Source organism: Vidua chalybeata, chromosome 8 (assembly GCF_026979565.1).
Source record: "Vidua chalybeata isolate OUT-0048 chromosome 8, bVidCha1 merged haplotype, whole genome shotgun sequence".
Lineage (NCBI taxonomy): Eukaryota > Metazoa > Chordata > Aves > Passeriformes > Viduidae > Vidua > Vidua chalybeata.
In genome coordinates this window covers 18,724,272-18,743,473 of record NC_071537.1, presented here as the reverse complement: position 1 = coordinate 18,743,473, position 19,202 = coordinate 18,724,272, and the positions used below count along the sequence as shown (strand labels likewise).

Here is a 19,202-nt window from a genome sequence, read left to right as displayed (position 1 = left end):
TAGTGTGGGAATGGCAAACATAGCAGGGCCAAACAGTCAGTAGAATTTAATAAAGCAGTGTTAGACAGCAGTCGAGTCAAACAAATGGTATGCTTCAAGTGGGAATCCCACATCACTGACTTCCCCATAAACGTGCTTTTTCAGTTTTGCTTTTCTTTAATTTGAACCTTGCCTGAGCCTCACTGTAGCCATGCAAATGGCACACTTTACCTGCAGATGTCCTGGTTGGATGGTGTAACAGAAGTCCGAGAGAAGCTATGAGGGGCAGAGACAGAGGTTGGACTTCCAGCCTGCAGTGAAATTAAAACAAACAAACAAAAAAACCCTCAAGTCAGGAGTCAATATGCAGAGCAATCACCTTCAGGGTGAAACACAGCATATGGAGTCAGATATCACTCTACTGCAGATACTCAAGGGCTAGTTGTAAGAAAGTGACTTTACTGTTAAATGCGAGAAAGGTCACATAGTCTCATCCCTGGAGAAGAAGTGATCAGAACAGAAATGTTTTACTCCAAGGTCAACTGCAGACATCTCTGGAGTGGAACCTGCCAGCTGTCAAACACTGCACAGAACAATAGCTCAGGAAATGAACAATACTACAGTAATTAGAATAATTAGATGTTAGTGTGCTATAAACTAGTTGGAATTTAGCTACCATATAATAGCTAATCCTTCCTCTAACAATGATGGCAAGAGATTAGAGGCTTGGGGTTTTCTTCACAAAACAGAACCAGCAGTAACTCAGTAACTCAGACACAACCTGAGGACTTAATGTTCCTTAAGAGCATATGCACATGACCACCATCTGCCAACCCAGAGCATTCCCTGAAGTACTTAGTGTACTTTTTGAGGCCTTTCATCCTGCTCTTACTTGAACAGGATCTTCCATCCTGGAAGATCCATACTGGAGAAGAGGTGTGGCAGCAGTCCTATTTGTAAGTCGCAACAAAAGCACAGTGAGAAATAGAATAACTGAAGAATTAAGAATTAGTTGAACTAATTCAAAAACAAAGTGAAGCTCTTGGCATATTTAACACTTAATAGACAAATCTGAACTCAAAGTGCTAAGAAAGAACATTGTCTCAGCTGTCACTCCATTGGCTGTTATTAAAGACCTTTTCTGCTGCTGCATCCTGCACGCCACTTTGAGAAACTTCTCAACTCTCCCTGGAGATTTTTGTGGGGAGGACAGCTGCATTAATAACATCATAACAGAGAATCTTTAAACCTGGGTCTCCCATGTCCCACAGCTGCTGGACAGGCTGCACTGCTCACCCACTGCTGCCAAACACTTACAAAATTCAAAGCAAGCTTTACAGCTCTTTTGATCTGCACAGAAACCAGCACTGCCAGCAGAGACCTGGATCAGGTAACTGCAGACAGCCAGACCAGGGAGACCTCAGGTGACAAAAGGTGTGCTGCCACAGAAGCCTGATGTGCCCAGCCCTGTGCTTCAGCTTCAGACACCAGAGCTGTTCAGTCATCACTGCTTTGATCATGCTGCAACACACACTGTATCTGTCTTGGGACTTGTCAATTCTATACTTAATTTATTAAAAGCCCCTATTGTATATCTGAACAAGGCTGCCACAGACTTTTATACTGTCATAGCAAAATCAAGGTTCCTTGTCACACATTATACTCTTTATTTCTTTGTGAGAGAAGATACATGCACATGCTACTTTATAAATACAGATAAAACAATCACCTTCCTTGTCACAGAACTCATCTTTTAAGGTTTTATTTCTTTAGTCAACAGCACTATAGACAGCAATGTATCTGCCCTCACATTAGGACACCTCATTTTCAGTGCACAGACACTGAAAAAACAGGTATCCATTTACAGCTGGGCCTGCAGGAATCAAAGGCAAGACTCAGCCAAGACTCTGACACATACCTCTTAATCTTTAGTAAGACACTGTAACTTATTTCCCATTTTACCCAAAGCTGGGTACATGTATAGAATAAAACCCAGTAGAATAACCTTGGGCCAGAAAGCAAAATGAGCTATGTAATGACTGTGACAAAACAAATTAAAGACAAAGATCAAATACTGGCTTTATCCAGGAAACTACAGTTCTTTACATTTTACACCACTTGCACGTGCTAATGATACAGGATTCTGATCACACAGTGATGTGAATTCAGGTACTTGTTGGAAATTTGTTCTCTCTTTGATGCTTAACCTCTCCTAAAAGCAGGTACACCTGACTTCATAACCTATCTTTTATAAGGGTTTGTGCAGTTAACTTTTTTTAAATCAAAGTCTGACAATTCAATGAAAGATCTGACACTAATTTACTGATAAACTGCTTCACTCTGCAAATTAATAAAACTAAAATAATAAAATAGTTTAAAAGACATATTAAGCAATCTTCTAAAACCAAAATATTAAACCAGTAAAACAGCAAGTTGCATTCTGCCATGGAGACAGAGCTATATATTGTTGGAAGTGAAGTCACATATCAATTAATAAATCTGTCTCAGGTTTTACGTTATGAGCAAATCACAGAAGGTAACCTGCTAAGAATTAATCCAATCTCTCAGCTGCTTCAGTTTAGCAATGAACTTTTCTAAAAAAGGACAGCAGAATATATGACATGATAGTCTAATAGCAGATGACTAGAATCAATGATCCAAAATTTTCTTCCAAAACCACATTACTGGTTTCTTGATCCAATTGTCTGGTACCAAGAGTGTTAAAAGTCTTGCCAATTGGGAAATTAAAAGGCTGGGACAAAAACGAAATTGTGGAATTTCATCTGCATTTCAAGTTTAGTATTCTGTTTCTAGATGCCAGTACTGTTCAGGGTGGCTTAGAGAAACTCAGCATCTGAGGCACATTTCCTTTCCCCCCTATCTTTCTGCTTCAGAACAAAAGATACTTTTCTCTATTTTCATACATAATGAAAAGTATGAACAACCAAACTATGAACAGAAATTAACACACTTGGATAGGCACCACAAAAAGGAAAAACAAATAATTGGAGGAAGTTATGCTCTACCCTTGGTTCAAATGAGCTGTGGCTACCACCAAAAGCCATGGTTCAATGAGCCTCCAATCACTCAGTCTGTCCTCCTTTTGTCCCATGCTTTTTGCTCATGAAACTTCATAGAGCTGCACTGCAACTCAGAGTAGGACAGTGAGGAGAGGTAAAACCATGGCTCTAATGCCAGTCACTTCCCTAGGAACGTCAGTCAGTGACAGCAATGAGTCTCTAACAGTGAAGCACAACTCCCTGACAAGAGCATAGTAAAATGCAAGCTGCTGCCAAAAGCCTAAGTACCAAGTTCTGCTGCATCTAGAAGCAGGGTTACACATCACTGCTGCTGACCAGTCCTCCCAGCTCACCTGGGTCTACTGACTCGGACACAACAGCTTTCAGGCAGAGAGGTGCCACAGAAAAGAAGAAATACAGGCAGCCTCAGGACAGAACACAGTGAAGAAGAGGCAGTGATGGGTGAATGAAACAGGCGGGTCCAGCTATCCTGGAGCTCTGATGCTGCTCCCACACAGCTCAGCTCTGAAAAGGCTGGGAAAATAAGCAGTCAAAACCTTCTCCTCTCTGTAGCTTCTGGTATACACCACCCTTACTGCCCCAGCAGCAGCACCTTTGGCCAAACTGGCTATTTATAATGACAACAGCAGCAGTAGGTTTTAGAGCACTCCTTCTCATAAGGAGGTTTCTGCCATGTTCATATGTGACACGTAGCCTAAGCCTTGACAGCCTGAATTTGACCCTTCTAACTCCATAATCACTTGCTGAATCTCTCTGCACTGTCATGCCCTTTGCATGGAGGAACATCACCTCCAGTGACGAGCCTTGGAGCCTTGTGAGTTACTCTGTACAGCCCGACTGGTTGCCTAAAATAGCTCAGTACTAAAGGTCAATAGTTCATTAATTGTGTATATTGACATTCCTATCTAATGCAATTCACTGAGGTCACAGCATGGCCTTCTGCACTGGTACTCAAACAATCACAGCAATTTTGAAGGTAACAATTGCTGGGATTCCTACGGTTCTCTGAAGGGTTGCCAGCAGGAGCATATACATTTTTTAATATGCATATATGCAGGTGTCCCTGCATATATACATATATATGTTCTCATTCTGCCTCCACATAAACAGTGTTATCTATTGGTAAGAAAACTCAGCCTTATTACATACTTTTGATTACATGCTGCACACCAAAATCCAAAAAACCCACCCCGCCTAAGAAAATAAAGGCACCTTTTAAGTGAGCCATAGTGAACATGCCAATGGCTCGGGTATATTTCAAGACACCCTGCTTATCTGAGATGACATTTCTGGGTATAGTTGCTGCTGTCCCAATCTGGGCTGCACTTCAGTAACAGCAATTACATCTCGTTTTAAAGAACAGGGCCCATCACATCCTAAAAACTTTATTGACTTATTCACTGAAGGAAAAAAATTAGAAACAAATCCTGTAGAATTTTTCAACTGAATGGAAGTCTAAAGGAAGCAAACAAAGCTTTTCCCCCACATGTGCAAATTTGTCATTTCTAGGTGTCACATGATTAGGAATAATACTGTAACCCTACTACTTGTGCTACAAAAACATCTACAAGTTTCAGCTAAGGATCTGGAAGTAACATACAAAGAAATATACACATTTAATAATAGAACACAACTCTCTTCTGTGCAGACAGAGTGAAAAGAAGCTCAATTTTAAGTCTTTTATTGGGAAGAACTTCAGAACAAGGAGCTTCAGGCAAATACAAATTTAGCAATAGCGCAAGGAGCGAAACACTCCACAACCCAAATTTCAACCTGGCATTTTGATTATGGGCTTGCCTTTATTTTATGTGTTCTTGAGTACTTTCAGCAAGTACTGTGTTCCATGTACACATGGAACTAACAGTGGCTGACTCTTTGAAAGCTTCTGTACCAACATGCAGGCTCAACCATCAGCAACTTCTGATCTCCTCCAGTAAGTTCTCCCTACCAGATTCGTGCCATATTGACTTCCAGCACATATTAAAATCAAGTGTCTTTAGAGAGGGTTAAGATAAATTATTAAAATGGAGAGTGGTTAAAAAACTGCAGAGTAGATATGGGAAGGAGGTATCTGAAAATTTCAGGACAATCAACTCCACTATGTAATTTTGGCAACAATTTGATAGGAACCAGCAGTCAGCTGCTGGAAGAACTTTCTTCCATACTTTATATAATATATATGACTAGAATTAAAACTATGTCTAGCAGCTAGAAGCAAAGCTGAAGTCAGCTTTCCCTTTTATTTCTAAAGAAATCTAAAGGAGGATTGTGTCAGGTACTTTTCTCTAGAGATTCCAGAGCTGAAGATACTAGAGAAAGGAGGCTATCTATCCCTTCAAAATCTCCCCAAGAATATTACAGCCAGCCTACAGCACAGGATTAATGTTGACTAAACCCAGTAAAAACTGCACAGGTTCTGCAGAGAGAATAAGAAAAAGTATATATGGCTTTTTGTCTTTAAAAATCTTCCTTAAAATACCTTGAATGTACTGAGGGAACAAAAGAGGAAAGGAAACCCCTGCAGGTTCCTTTATGGGGTGCCCTCATACCTATATGCAGAAAGAATCCAGCCCCAGGAGAGGGAATTTATCACAGCACAGGGAGACTATCACATTCCTTACAAACATGACTGCAGTGTGCTCCAGCATGAGATCACTTGCTCTTGTACTTGAGGAAAGAGTATACTTTCATCTTCACACTGTACAATTTTTCATGTCTTTTCCTTCCCCAGTAACTCAGTAGAAGAGTTTTTTAAAGCAACTTGTATTTCCCTACCCCCAGGCTCGTGTACCTGAACAGAACACCTCTGAGAAACATTTCTTTTCAGTAAGCCTTGGTCATCTGATAGACTACAGGACAGCTAAGTTCTGCAACTAAAAAACCTGGACTACTTTTCTACAGACAAATGCTCACTGAATCCATTAAAGCTTCAGGCAACAGTGGACGTGTGTATTCATATACTTTTCTAAATCTGTTCCAAGCTGATGAACAGCCTAAATGGATTTTAAATTTCATAGCAAGCTTAGGCTACCACTTTGTGTCTGCACTGGTTGCTATTCAGTCTAAGAATAATCTAATACTTTACAGCATGCTTCTACTCAAAAGATAAAACTATACAGGCCTTCAGAAAAGACAAAGCATTTACATTTTTTAAGGAGTTCACTTTTGATTCCTTTGCTGTGATCCCAGTGTTAGCATTTTCAAACTTTATCCCTTGGAGGGCTATGAAAATAAGACTACGAAGTGCTTCCCCTTTACATTAGAATCAACCTTCCAAAGCAATCAGATGACAAGAACAGCACACAGATGACCTGAAGGTATTTCCAGACATCACATCATCAGTTTCAGGATATATCAGATACTTTAAAGGTAAACAATACCACTAATTTGAGAATAACTATTTAGAGACCAGCTTTGTAAGTGACCTCATTTCATTTGCTTGTAAGCACAATTCCTTTATCTATGAACGGAGGGCATGAATTATCACTACTGTGAAAATCTCTCTTTTGGCTGCTCCTAGTGACTAGCTGTGTGTTAGGGTCCATTTCTTTTATACTTAAGAGGACGAAGCTTCTATAAAGCTTAATTATTTCTCTGTTGGGCTTGAATGATGAAGGCACTTCACAGCAATCAGTGGCTGCTTGGAAAAAATGCTGGCTTAGGGTAAACAGCCAAGATGTGGATCTGGGCTGTATTCCCTTGTGCCAGGGACAGGCTGTATTCCCTGTGTTGCTTCAATCAGCATCAGTGCTGTTTATGTGTCTGAACAGGGCAAGCTGGGGAAAATGGGCTGTGTTTAGTCCATGACTAAATCAATTAAATCTGCCTTCAATGTTTTTTTTTTTTAATTTCAAAACAAATATAAAAGATTTCAGAAATTTACATGTTTCACGTGTAGCAGATTTAAAAGGAGTGTTTGAAATATATATACCAAAAAAGCAAAGAAGGGCCTGGAGAAATGCCACATCCCCCACTGTGCAACATATTGCACACAGCTTAATGACACCATATGAAGATCCTCCTACATTTAATTCCCTGCTCCTTTTTCTGCTCGTTCTGGCCTCCATCCCTAGCCAAGTATTCAGGTGATTGCTTTTTCTTGGCTTGGCCACATGTACTAGCATCTCTTCTGCCTCTCTTAGCATCTGCCTCTTGGAGAACTGCCTTTTTGCCCCTTTCTCCCAAGGGACAGCTCCACCTGGCCCTGACACTGGGGGTCTACATTCAGAGAGGTCCTGCTACCTCTACCAGCTGATTACATTTTCAGTAGCACCATCTGTCTGCCTCCTTTCCTGATCACTTTAAGCCCATGGGCATTGCTTTCCTTGGTCACAATAAGTAGCACAGCATCCTCTCTTGGCTAAAGGCTGAGTTCTGACTCAGTCCTTTCCACTCAAATTGCACTGTGCAACTGAGAGCAGTGGAAAGATACACAGTAATAATCACAGCAGGTTCATAATGACATATCAGCACCAGTAAGGCTTTGAATCAAGTGTCAGTGCCAAGAATTTGTAGCAGATTTGCTATGTTGCTGTGCTGTAAGCTAGATTTGGGTGGAAAAACAATGGCTGAAACAGTCAGTTGCAGAAAGCGTGACCATTATTTCTGTACACACACACACACTCTTCAACACATCTGGAAATGCAGCATGTAATTGATTTAACCCAATTTTGGTTAAAAAGTTCCTCTTAAAATGGTGTCAGATCAACAAGTCCTCTGGATTTCAGAAAGGGCTACACAGGCAGCCAAGCATTTCCATTCTTGAAATGTGTACCCAATCTGCCCAATACCACAGGTTGCTGTGGTATTCTGAATAAAAAACTGGGCCCTTTCCTATTAAATCTCACAACAAGAAAATTTTTCCATGTACTTAAGCTTCCATGCACTTAAGCTTCCATGCAGCATTGCACTACTATAATGTTTCCTGATTTGTCTTTTGAAATTGCACGCAACAGCCAAAGCACCTGTCAACCACAAAAGAATTGTTGCAGTTTAGCACTGAACTGCCTGGATGCACAAAGCAGCATTCAGACAGGCAGGCAAATCGGGGGCTGACTTCACTGATGGGGCTTTCACCCTCTGCCCTTGTTTGAACTTATCTCCAGAGTGTAGAAGGTTCACAGAATGGATCAGGCACAGATGACACAGGAGCAGTAAGAACATCAACACCTCTGGGAAGCTCACTTTGCAACCAAAAAGTCTCCTCCATTAAACTGGTAAGACTGACTTTTGATCCCCTTGAGAACTTTAGCTTTTGCAACACACAGCAGTCACGCTGAACATTTCAGCACTTCAAGATGAATGTAAATATTGATGTCTCACTTGCCAGCACTCCCAGGGAGAGCTTTCCAGAGTGCAAGGTCCATCCCACTGCACTGCCACACTATCAGTTCTTGATGAATTAAGAATGAACTGTGCACATTCATATGGGTACCAAAGTGCTGCTGCCAAAATGTTTGTGCTGACTTGAGATACTCTGGGAAAAGTACAATGATACTTAATGGCAAAACTACTATCTCTGCTGAACAAAACCTGAAAATCCAATTAAGGATCCCTAAGAAGGTAAGAACCAGGGTAAAAAGGCACAAGCATAGTCCCATTTTAGAAAAACCTATGTGAGTATTTATACTCACACAGTTTTTATTTCAAAACCCCTTATATGAATGCCCATTTTCTATGCCAAATGCAAAATGATCTCTTATCAATCCATGATAACAACACCTACAGCTTGGTCAATACCTTGTGCACCAGGCAGTTGCCCTGCTCACTGTTTAGGACTACCAGTAATCCTGTCTTTTGGCTCCAAAGTGAAAGTTGTCTGTGCCCATATAAACCATACATAATGTGCAGACACTGTCTCCTCTGCTGGAGATAGTCATGAACAATTCTCTAGATCCAGAAGTACTCACAATACTTATTATGTTGCAGCCCATAATGACTCAGTGTTTCATTAGAAGTAACCACATACAGCCACTTAAAATTGGGGCAACAAAGAGTTGAAGCTTATACACTCCATGAAAAGTACTGTTCAACCAGCACAGCTAATAAAAAATCTTATTTGCAATGCAGAAGTAGGGTATGTATTGCAATAATTATCTTGGACAGAAGATACCTTTTTCCTAATGGCATAACAAAGCAATTATGCTTTGGATGTGCCCATGGGCTATGCTGAAGAGTGACTAGAAGGGGTGGAGCATCCTGCCTGCCTTACATGACCAAGCCCTGTAAAATCAAACATTTAAAAATACTTACATAGTCATGTCCTGATAGTAAGCTCATGGCACTTAAAAATAATTTGGTGTTGAAACAACAATAGAATAACATTTAACCACATATTATGGGATGCACAGCTATACATATCTTACCCAGCTTTATCTTACAAAACAACATACTTGAGTGATGTTTTTGGAGCCACTTTCCCTCCAAGATAAGATCTCAGGCATCTGTCATCTATCTTGCTCCTATCAAGCTGAGGAGGCTGGCAGTGTGAAAGAGAAAACCTACCGTAGCTTCCATTTCGTTTGACCTGTAAAAAGAATCTGCAAAACACCAGAGTTCTAATGTTTCAGGAGTGACTATCAATGACAGGCATAAATAGCATTTTCTACTGGTCACATCATCACATGTATCACCCAATTTTGAAACAAATCTCAGTATCCCCAAATTTATCAAAGACTGAGTTATATCAAGCAACATACCTTTGAGATGTTACTAGAGCGGCTCATAGAATGCCCCAAAGCCTTCTCATTCTGAAAGAGCAAGAACAGGATCACTGCAGCAAAAAGTCACACTTACAAAACTACTCTAAAGTTGGCATTAGAAATCAAATTCCATGGAGGAAGTTGTACAGCTGGGGCCTTTAACGATGTTGCTTCTACTGACATCAGCCTGATTTACAATAATCACTGAATTGCTTTGTTTGTTTAACAAGATATTACCTTGCAGAAAATCACATAGGCAACATATGTACAAATTGATAAACAGTAAAACAATTATTTCTTTTCTCCGAGGGTAAAGGCCTTTATTCAGATGGCATTTATTTTGGAAAGGACACTTCTCAGTATCATGAAGATCTGCTTCATCTACATTTAAAGGCAAACATCCAACCACTAAAGCTGAAAGCTCTTGCTTAATGAAAAACAAAAATATCATAGTGATGTCTAGAAACAATTGTGAATAACCACATGCATGTCACTTAAGAATACAGGGCAGAATTACTGAGAAACTTCATTTTAATACAGAACTTGGAATTAAACTGGAAATATCATACAAGATGGAAATGTCGAAGCTGCAATTCTCAAAACTGAAATAAGTGATGATTGTATCTGTTATTCACTTTTCAGTGTGCAGACCCTGACACATATGGATGACAATCTTATCTCCTTCAAAAATTAACTGTAGGTTTCAGCAAGATATTTCATCCTTTAAGGATACCTGGTTTCTGAACATCAGTTCACTGTAACTGTAACTGGACATAGTTGCTTCACTTGGAAGAGCCTAGAAATTGCTTTGCAAAACCTTTTCTGAATAAAATCCAATGAAAAATACTTTTTCCTAAACAAGCACTACAAACAGAGCAAGTTGTAACATTCAGTTATGGATCTACATTCCACTAAGTTTGTAAAGCTGGGATGCAATAGGTTTGAGATTTAAACCCTCTGACAAAAAGGCAAAGTTAATACTTTTTCCTGTGGCTCTGTGCTATGTAAGGGCTTCTAGAAGTACATCTTTCTGCTTGGGATTTTAGGAAACAAACTCTTTCACATTTATTCCTGAAGAGAATTAAACCTAACAGGGACATTTGATTGACAGCACCCTCTTCCAGTCTTCTGGGCAGTGACTGATCAGACAGAAATTAAGATCAGAAGTTCTACATCTATAAGAAATAGGGATATGAAAAATTCCCCATCAGTTAGCTGCTGTTAGTCCTAGATCAGCACATTGGTCTCAGACCTCCTGTCTATACTTTGTTACAACTCAAATGACCCTTCAGTGACTAAAGCCCACATGAAGCCAGCCTGACTGGCTGAGCATTCAGGTGCTACACCCAAACTTTTGACATCCCTGTTCTCCCAGATACTTCTACAGTGCATCCTCCCAAGCAACTTCAAAGCTTTTTGATGAGAAAAGAGAAGCCATAAAGGCATAAAACTTTAGCACATGCTTATAAAAGCAAGGTGTCCCTTCCTTACACCACGAGCTGCCTCTCAACACAGTCCTGGGCACTATGTCAGTCGACAGACAAAAACTGCATTTCCTTCATTAAAAACATGAGGAAACAAATACAGTGTTCTGATATTTCCTGTAGGAATCCAAGTATCTAGAAGACAGTAGAATAGTATTTCTGAAGAAAAAGGGAAAAGTGGTTAGGGAACACCACATGCTAGTTTTGACCGACTGCCAAAATAAAAATCAGCAAGTATCAGAATGCCAGATTTGTACACTGCAAGACTGAGTTTGATTTTTGAGATACCATGAGCTTTTGTTACATAGATAACAATATTCCTGGAACACAGACAAACACACAAAGATCCTCAAAAATATGGACATAATGCTTATGTGAAGACTAACATTGGACAAGACTACTGCCAGAACCTGTGCGGCTAAGAACTGGCTCCAATCATAAGCTGATTTCATCAAAGGCACTGCAACCATAGCAACAGGGCAAAAAAAAAAAGTTAATTGACGCTACAGGAGACAGGAGGAAGCTACAGGAGAACAGGAACATGTTCTCAAGCTATGACGAAAAGAGACCACCAGAAGTTGGCAAGCACAAAGACTTGCCACTGCCTACGTGTGAGGTGTGGGGGAAGCAGGCTGTGCTTGGCCTTCTAGGGATGCGTGGGAAGCAAACAGAGCAAGGCTACATGCAACAAGGGAAAATGATAGAGGAGAGTGAAACCCTTGGGTGAGAAGTCTCCCTGAAGCAAGACAGGTGACAGTCTCAAATCCAGCCCATGGTGTCAAAGATAAGGATGAAATTAAACAGAGCAGAGGTTTCTTCATGTTAACTCAATGCCCCCCACCAAAACTCCTGTCTAGCTGAAGAAGATGCTTGCAAGGGAGCATGACTGAACTTACACATGCACCTGCCTTGAAAAGGATGTGCTAAAATTCAATAAGCATCACAGGCTGGAAGATAAGACCCGTATTTGCACAACACAGTAGATTATGCAGAGTAAACAGACTTTTAGCTGCTGCCACAGAAACTTGTCTCTCTGCCTCTGCTCCCAGAACTGATTTTATCTGATAGATGCCAGGAGCTTCCAAGAGACAGAGGCACATATTATCTTTATTCATCTACTGTTGGAAACATACCTATCAGATGTTTCAGTCAGCAGATGATTGCAAATAATTGGTTTTGTTATTGAAAAAGTGACAATTTTAAAGCAAAAAATCAGTATTGAAAAGTATTCCCATAAGGACTACAGAGTGCATGCACACATATATTTAAGAATCTGCGATATTCCTAATGGACTCCTAAGCATCTAAATGCTTTTTAACATCTCTGTTTCTTAGCCACACAAAGCAGGTATATCCATAACATCAACAGGAAATTCACTATAGTAGATTTTAACAGTAGGCACAATTAATGAGGAACAGAAACATTAAACAGATAAAAATTATTTAAAAGGCAAACAAACAAATCTCACTTTTCACTCTATATCCATCACCAGTACATTAATCCTGGGATCTTTTAGAATTATTCATAAATTAACACTGACATGGGAGTGGCAATATTAAGCTTTCATGTTACTATCACTTCCAACAAATAAAACCTTAATATTTCTAGTATGTTCCCACTGCATAGTAAGACACATTCTGGTTGGTAATCAGAGCTCCAAACAAGCTCTCCTTCCTTCATGCAAAAGCATTAGGCTCTGCACTTGAATCAAGACAAAAGCAACACCTGCAAGTAAGGACCCTACAATTATCACCAGTTAAAGTAAGTGTCATTCTCCTTTAGCAAAACAATTCAGTTTTTCTGTATGGAATAATGGGAATCCTGCCTTTTGAAGTCATCCTCCTCAACTAGAACCACCTGGCAGGTGTTTAAAAAACAAACAAACTAACCTCACCCAGGTAGGAAAAAATTACAAGTGCAACTTGTCACTTCTCCTGAGCACTGGCAGTTGCTGCTCTGAGGTCCCCAGCAGCTAGTGTGGCTCTAGAAAAATGACTGAAAACCAGAAAAATTGCTACCCAGTCCTCTGGATGCACTTTCTTGCAATTGCCAGAATCCTCCTCCCAACTTTCCTTTCTTTTTCTACCTCCCCCTTGAATTTGCTCCCAACTGTGAGTGACAGAGCTGCCTTCTTCCTTCTGCAGTTGCTTCAGCTCACATCTGCCTTTCTTCAGGGCTCTACACCTTGCCTTCTCCTTGTTGCCTGGCTTGTTTTCCCTCCTGCCACCATTCCTCAGCTGCACGACATCTCTCAAGGCCTTTTCAGTTCAGATAGCTAGAAGATGATAACTCTCTTTTGTCCTTCTTTTTGCCTCAGTCTTTCATATATTCAGCATTTCAAGTTATTTTACACTTGTTTCCCTACCCTAATGTATCATTTTCCACTGAGCACAACAGCTACATAACTCACACAGCCAAACCCAGAATTCCTGTGAACCCCAATACATCAGTTCCTACCATGAGAGCCACAGCAGCCTGAGCTGCTCTTGTCCACTTACAACACCATTGTATCAAACTGACCTTCCTCCAAACTTAGCTGTAGATGCTGACGTTACTGCAGCATCAGTAAGCAGGCACCCGAAAGAAATACACCTTAAGTATCTTGGCCAGATGAAAGGTAAACAATATATCAGTAAAATAATTTAGTTTTGTATTTCCAACACTCTGACTTCCAGTCTTTAAGGCAAGTAAATAGAAGACAACAGAGGAAGCAGTTTCATAGCTTGTGCAACTGCCTTCTGGTTACAACTGTGACTACACACATAATCCAGTCCTAAGAATGATTTATGCTAAACCCATCTTTTATCTCTGCTCATAGACCTGCAGAAGAAACTGCAAGCCAGATCCCAATGGGTTAGCAGGATGACTTTTATTCTCTTTCCATCTCAGAAAAGAGGACAGAGGGCACCAGAGGATGGTACTCCTCTGCCCTCAAGACACCAGGGTCTATGTGTGAACCCAGCACAGGCTTGCTTCCTGAAGTCTTAATTCTTTAATACACAAGTGACCTGTTAGGGCACTATATTCCCCATTTTGCAATACAATTTCTGTGTTACATTATCTTACAGGATATCATGGGTTAAGAGCTTCATCTGAAGATAGGTGTTCTCTACCTAAAATCTCAATAACAAAGAGCAGAAACTTCATTTTGAGGAGGGTGTTACTGCAATGCCACAGACAGAGATGCCTACAAGGCAAGTACTAATGTCTCAGCACAAAAGAGACACAAAAACAAACCAGGTCAGACTGGCTAGAGCACTGCCAACTTGTGGTTTTTTATGTGGACTCTGAAAGGCATTTTAATTTCGTTTTGTGCATTACAACTGTATTTTACAATGACAGATTAAGCATGAGATTGATATCTAGCAAAATCACTTACTGTTATTAACAATTCACGTAATTGAATTTTAACAAAGTCTTCTGGGTAAATGGTTGCTTTTCTTAATAAAAAACTTTGCAGAAGAGAACGAATAAGTAACAACTGCTCTGATTCATACAGAAATTCTCATTCATAGATCTGATGGGAATTAGAGAATGAACACAGAATGGCACTGCTTGAAATGGTGAGGTGCTGAAGTACTGAGTAGCTGATCCATGCAGGGCAAAGCATGAAGTGAAACTCTGTTCTTCCATTGAGTCCTATGACCAGAGCATGAATGCATCACTGTTCTACAAACATGCAGTCGTACACACCCAGTTATCGTTTCAGGTTTCATGATTGTACCAAATTTCCTGACAACTTCTTCCAAGAATTTCTGTAAATCTTGCTCTGCAACCCTATACCTGAACAATATATATTAAAAAGAACATATGCTTTTAATCTGGGAAGAGGAAATTGCTGCTGATAATATTGGCAAGTGCACTTAATTGTCTGAAGTAGACAGAATGAGAGGAAAGAAATGGGAGAACACTTTTGTTTGCAATTATTTCCTTCATCTGTCAAAACCAATGGATTGTTAAGCTTTGTCAGCACTACATCTTGTCACTGACAGAACTTGACATTTCATTACTTAAGTAAGAAATGGTACTTTGCATTTATCATCTGAATATGACCTTTATTTCTTTGGTCACCAAGAGGAAAGTCACCAGGTCATTGTGGAAGAGCAATAACTATCATCAAGGTTCATCAATGATTTTTTCCACACAGCTAGAAGAGTAATGAAGTTAAGAATAATGCCATAATGCACCTAGTCAAAAAACAGTCATAGCATCTATGCTTAGCATCTCTGCTCTTGTGGACTATTAACTTGAAAATACTTATGCAGTGTTTACTTGACACTTGAAAGCAAAAGGGTGACGGAAATCACATCACTTAATTTCCTTTTTTTGCTCTTCTGGAGACACAGTATCAATACTGAAATAGGAATCCAAACCATGCTCCTTGTATCTAGTCCAGTATCTTCTGTTACTAGATAATCCCACTTGATTCCCAGCAACCAGCAATCCATGACTAAGTGAAGAAAACCAATCTAAGATTTCAGATCTTTTGTAATGGAAAATCTATAGCAAGTTCACTGTGGATAACTCAGAGAGCTCTCTAACTTGTTTATTCATATTCACATTAAGCCACTTCACATAGTGGGAGACAAACTCCGAAAAACAACCTAAAGGTAAAAGATAAGCCTGAAAGTAAAACATAGGAGAATTAACAAACTTTATTTGAGGCACTGAAGTTACAGCTGTGCCTGAAAACATCGGCAACAGAAATAAAACCATGAGATCATATGGCTTTAACAGAAACGAGTAGCCAACAAAAGAAGACAACAAACAGACCAAATGGCTTCAATGGCAAAGTTCAAGGAACCTAGGAATTCAAAACCAGTCCACGGCCTTTGGGGGTTTGGGGAGGCAGGTCAAGGAGGTTAGAAGATCACAAACAAGAAATAGAACTGAGAAGAAATTCAAAGAACAAGGCAAACACAGCAGAGTGTAGAAGTTAAATAGGAACCTCTTGCCCACATCTGCACCCCAGTGTGGACAGAACACCATGTGCCCCATCTCCTGCCTGCCTGAGGAGCAGCTCTCAGAACTTCCATGGATGTGTCCAATACCATGCAAACTTGTCAGGTACGCAGACTACATGTAACAGACACAGTTACTTGTTGCGTACTGCTCTGTGCCTGGCTTTGCCAGTTTGGTCCTAGGACTACAAAAGAGATAAAATGCTTGGATTCTTTCTTGACTCCAGCCAGATAGTGGATAAGGTAAGAAGAGCATTCTCTTTAAAAAGGCCCTCTTCTCCATGGCTTTGTTCAACACACTATTCTCCTGGGTTTTGCATTGCTTTGGTTTACTTCGAAAGACCCTGCAAAGTGCTTCCTATTATGGATAACCTGCATCTCCAGCTGCTATTTCAAAATGGACATCTGACCTCCATCTTCCTTCTTTAACTGTCTGAGCTAAAAGATGATATATATGTTTTCCTCTTGATGACCAAAGGCTGCCTCACCTGGAAGCACAATTTTTTTATTTCTATACAAGACCATCAGTCTGGTACATTTCACTAAAAATGTATCCATTTGCACACTTTTTGCACGCACAAGACCTGTGCCCAATTTCAAACAAAGAAAGTAGACTACAAGGTTTGGCACCCAACATGTTTTACCCATCTTCTTACCTTGCTGTTGCCAGAAACCTGCCTAAAATCAATGCATGACTTTATGTGATGCAACACAAAAAAATGAATCCTTCCCTCCGGGAAAAATTATATGAACTACAAAAGACATGATCCAAAAATACACACCTTTCTTGATAATGGAAGCAGTACACATTAAGCTTGCAGTGAAAATGCCATTTCAAACCATTTTGTGTATTTAACAGCAGAAAGAAAGAGACAGGCACTGAGGAAGTCTGCAATTATAAACACATTAAAAGGAATAACATTCTATCTTTTACAAAGTAATTGCATTTAATGCAACTGCTGGAATTCTCATGGTACACTAAACATGTCAATATGCCAAATCAATTGACTATTTTAAACATTCACCGATTAAAAAACCCTCTAGGCAACTGGCAACTTGAAATTTCTCAGACAAGAGGAAGCCTGCATCCTGGAGAGCCTCTCAGAAGAGCTGGCCTTTCCCCGTGTCTGCAGGGCCCTGCAGGTGTCAGGCCGTGTTTTGGCACCTGCTCCTTGGGCAGGGTGGCAGCTGCAACTCAGACCTGACACATGGGCCTGGCTCACTGCCTCTGCTCATCCAACATGGTCCACAAAGCTGCTTTGATCTTCGACTCATACCACCAAAGTATACTGCTAAAACAGTGAATTAATCTCTTAGCCAAGCTTACAAAGGCATCCTGAATCTAAAACCAGATTCAGAACAGCACTAGAAAACTGTCTATTGCCCAAAGAAAGCTTGATACTTCAAGTAGTTTCTATATTGCTCAAGGATTTGAACTTCTTTTCCTCCCTTTACATCTCAATGTATCATGATTGCTTATTAACCTATTTCTGACTGCATGGATCATAAGGGCAAACAATGTTCCCTAGAGAAATTAGAGAAATCACTTCCCAAATGATCCTGGGAAAGTGTTCAGGGTATTTTTGTAACCATTTAACATGATATGGCTGAAAGCACACGACAAAAGAACTCTTGAAAGAGCACTTGTAGACATTATACCTATTTAGCAACATCTAATCAGTACAGACCAGCTTGCTTTTTCCTGAAATTTTATCTTTGCATTTTTATTAGTGCAGTCAGCAAAATATTCTGCCTGAAGCATTTCAAACTCAGTGTTGAACGATCACAGAAATTTAGGCAAATTATCAACTAGGGCCTACAAATGCCATTAAACTCACTGAGCCAAAAACACTGGTTAGAGTGAGATCCTTTTAAGACACTAAATTGTGATGTTCTGGAGCGTTTTATTCATGTTACATTTCTAGCAACATTTGTTTCTAAGCTCAGACAACTCACTACAAATAGTGTCTAAGAAAAGCAACATGTTCAGCCATCCTTAAAGAAAAGACTGCTCTGGGAAAAAATATTCACACCTGAGGGAAAAGGTACTTTTCATTTAAAAGAGCATTTGAACTGCAGAACAAGAATCTTTTAAAGCATAAATGTGCTAATAAACATTTTTATTAAATTACTCTCTAGAGTTTCTGACTAATTATCCAGGAAATTTCAAACATGCTGATGGACTATATACCACAAAAAAATTAAAGGACATGCATGTGTGAATGCCCACATTTACATACTTTTACACTTTTTTAATTAAAAAAAATTCCACTCCCCTGCTCCTCCTGGAAAAACACTACAAAACTAGAGAAAGCACATACACAGATATCTTACCTTCTCTTTCCCAAAACTCACAAATTTCTGGTATCTTTCCCTGATACCAGAAATAAAAGGCAAAAAACTCTTGAGATGTAGCAGGCTACCCTAACCAGTAACCCAAGAGCATTTTATTTTATTTTGTCAAGAAAGCACAGTTGGTCTCACACAGGGCCTCACCTGATGCTATGGGATGCAGCCAACTAGTGTGAGTCCAGAGTGGGCTACCTGGGGCTAGGGAGAAAACCACTCCTGGGCACAGCATCACTCCTGGGCACCCACTGGTGTTCTGCACTGTTTGGTGCTGGGAACATTTAAAGTCACTGCACTCCTACAGTATCAGTGCACGGCAAGAACCTGGTACGGCAGGGCTTTGAAACAGCTGGCTGCACCCACAGCCTCCTATGCCACTGTTAACCACACTCTCCCCCAGCCTGCTGAGCAGGACATTTTCTGCAATTGTGAATTTCAGGGCTTCCTGCAAAAATTCACAGCTGAAGAAGCCAAGGTATGATATCTCCTGCTTTTACACGTCTGTCTGTCTGTCAGGGCCACTCTGTTTGCTCACAGCTGTATTGAACAACAGTGACTCAAGATGGCCCTTTCTCACTGACCAAGAAATCCTGTGATTTGCACAGTGCTAGAGGCTGCAAAAGCACACACACTCTAAATGTACTTCCTGCCATCTGGACACACTGCTGGCTCAAAGACTCTGACTGA

General features: G+C 40.2%; 1 protein-coding gene across 2 annotated transcripts in view; it reads right to left on the bottom strand.

Moving 5' to 3' along the window:
• The window catches only part of MARCHF8 (membrane associated ring-CH-type finger 8), a 90,275-nt gene that overhangs the window by 14,347 nt on the left and 56,726 nt on the right, over positions 1–19,202 (bottom strand). For both annotated transcript variants that reach the window (XM_053949091.1, XM_053949092.1), the window contains exons 3-4: positions 9,719–9,769; positions 211–290 (exon numbers count right to left, since the gene is read on the bottom strand). In XM_053949091.1, the coding sequence (XP_053805066.1) occupies positions 211–290; positions 9,719–9,769 (131 nt within the window). The remainder of the gene's footprint in view (positions 1–210; positions 291–9,718; positions 9,770–19,202) is intronic.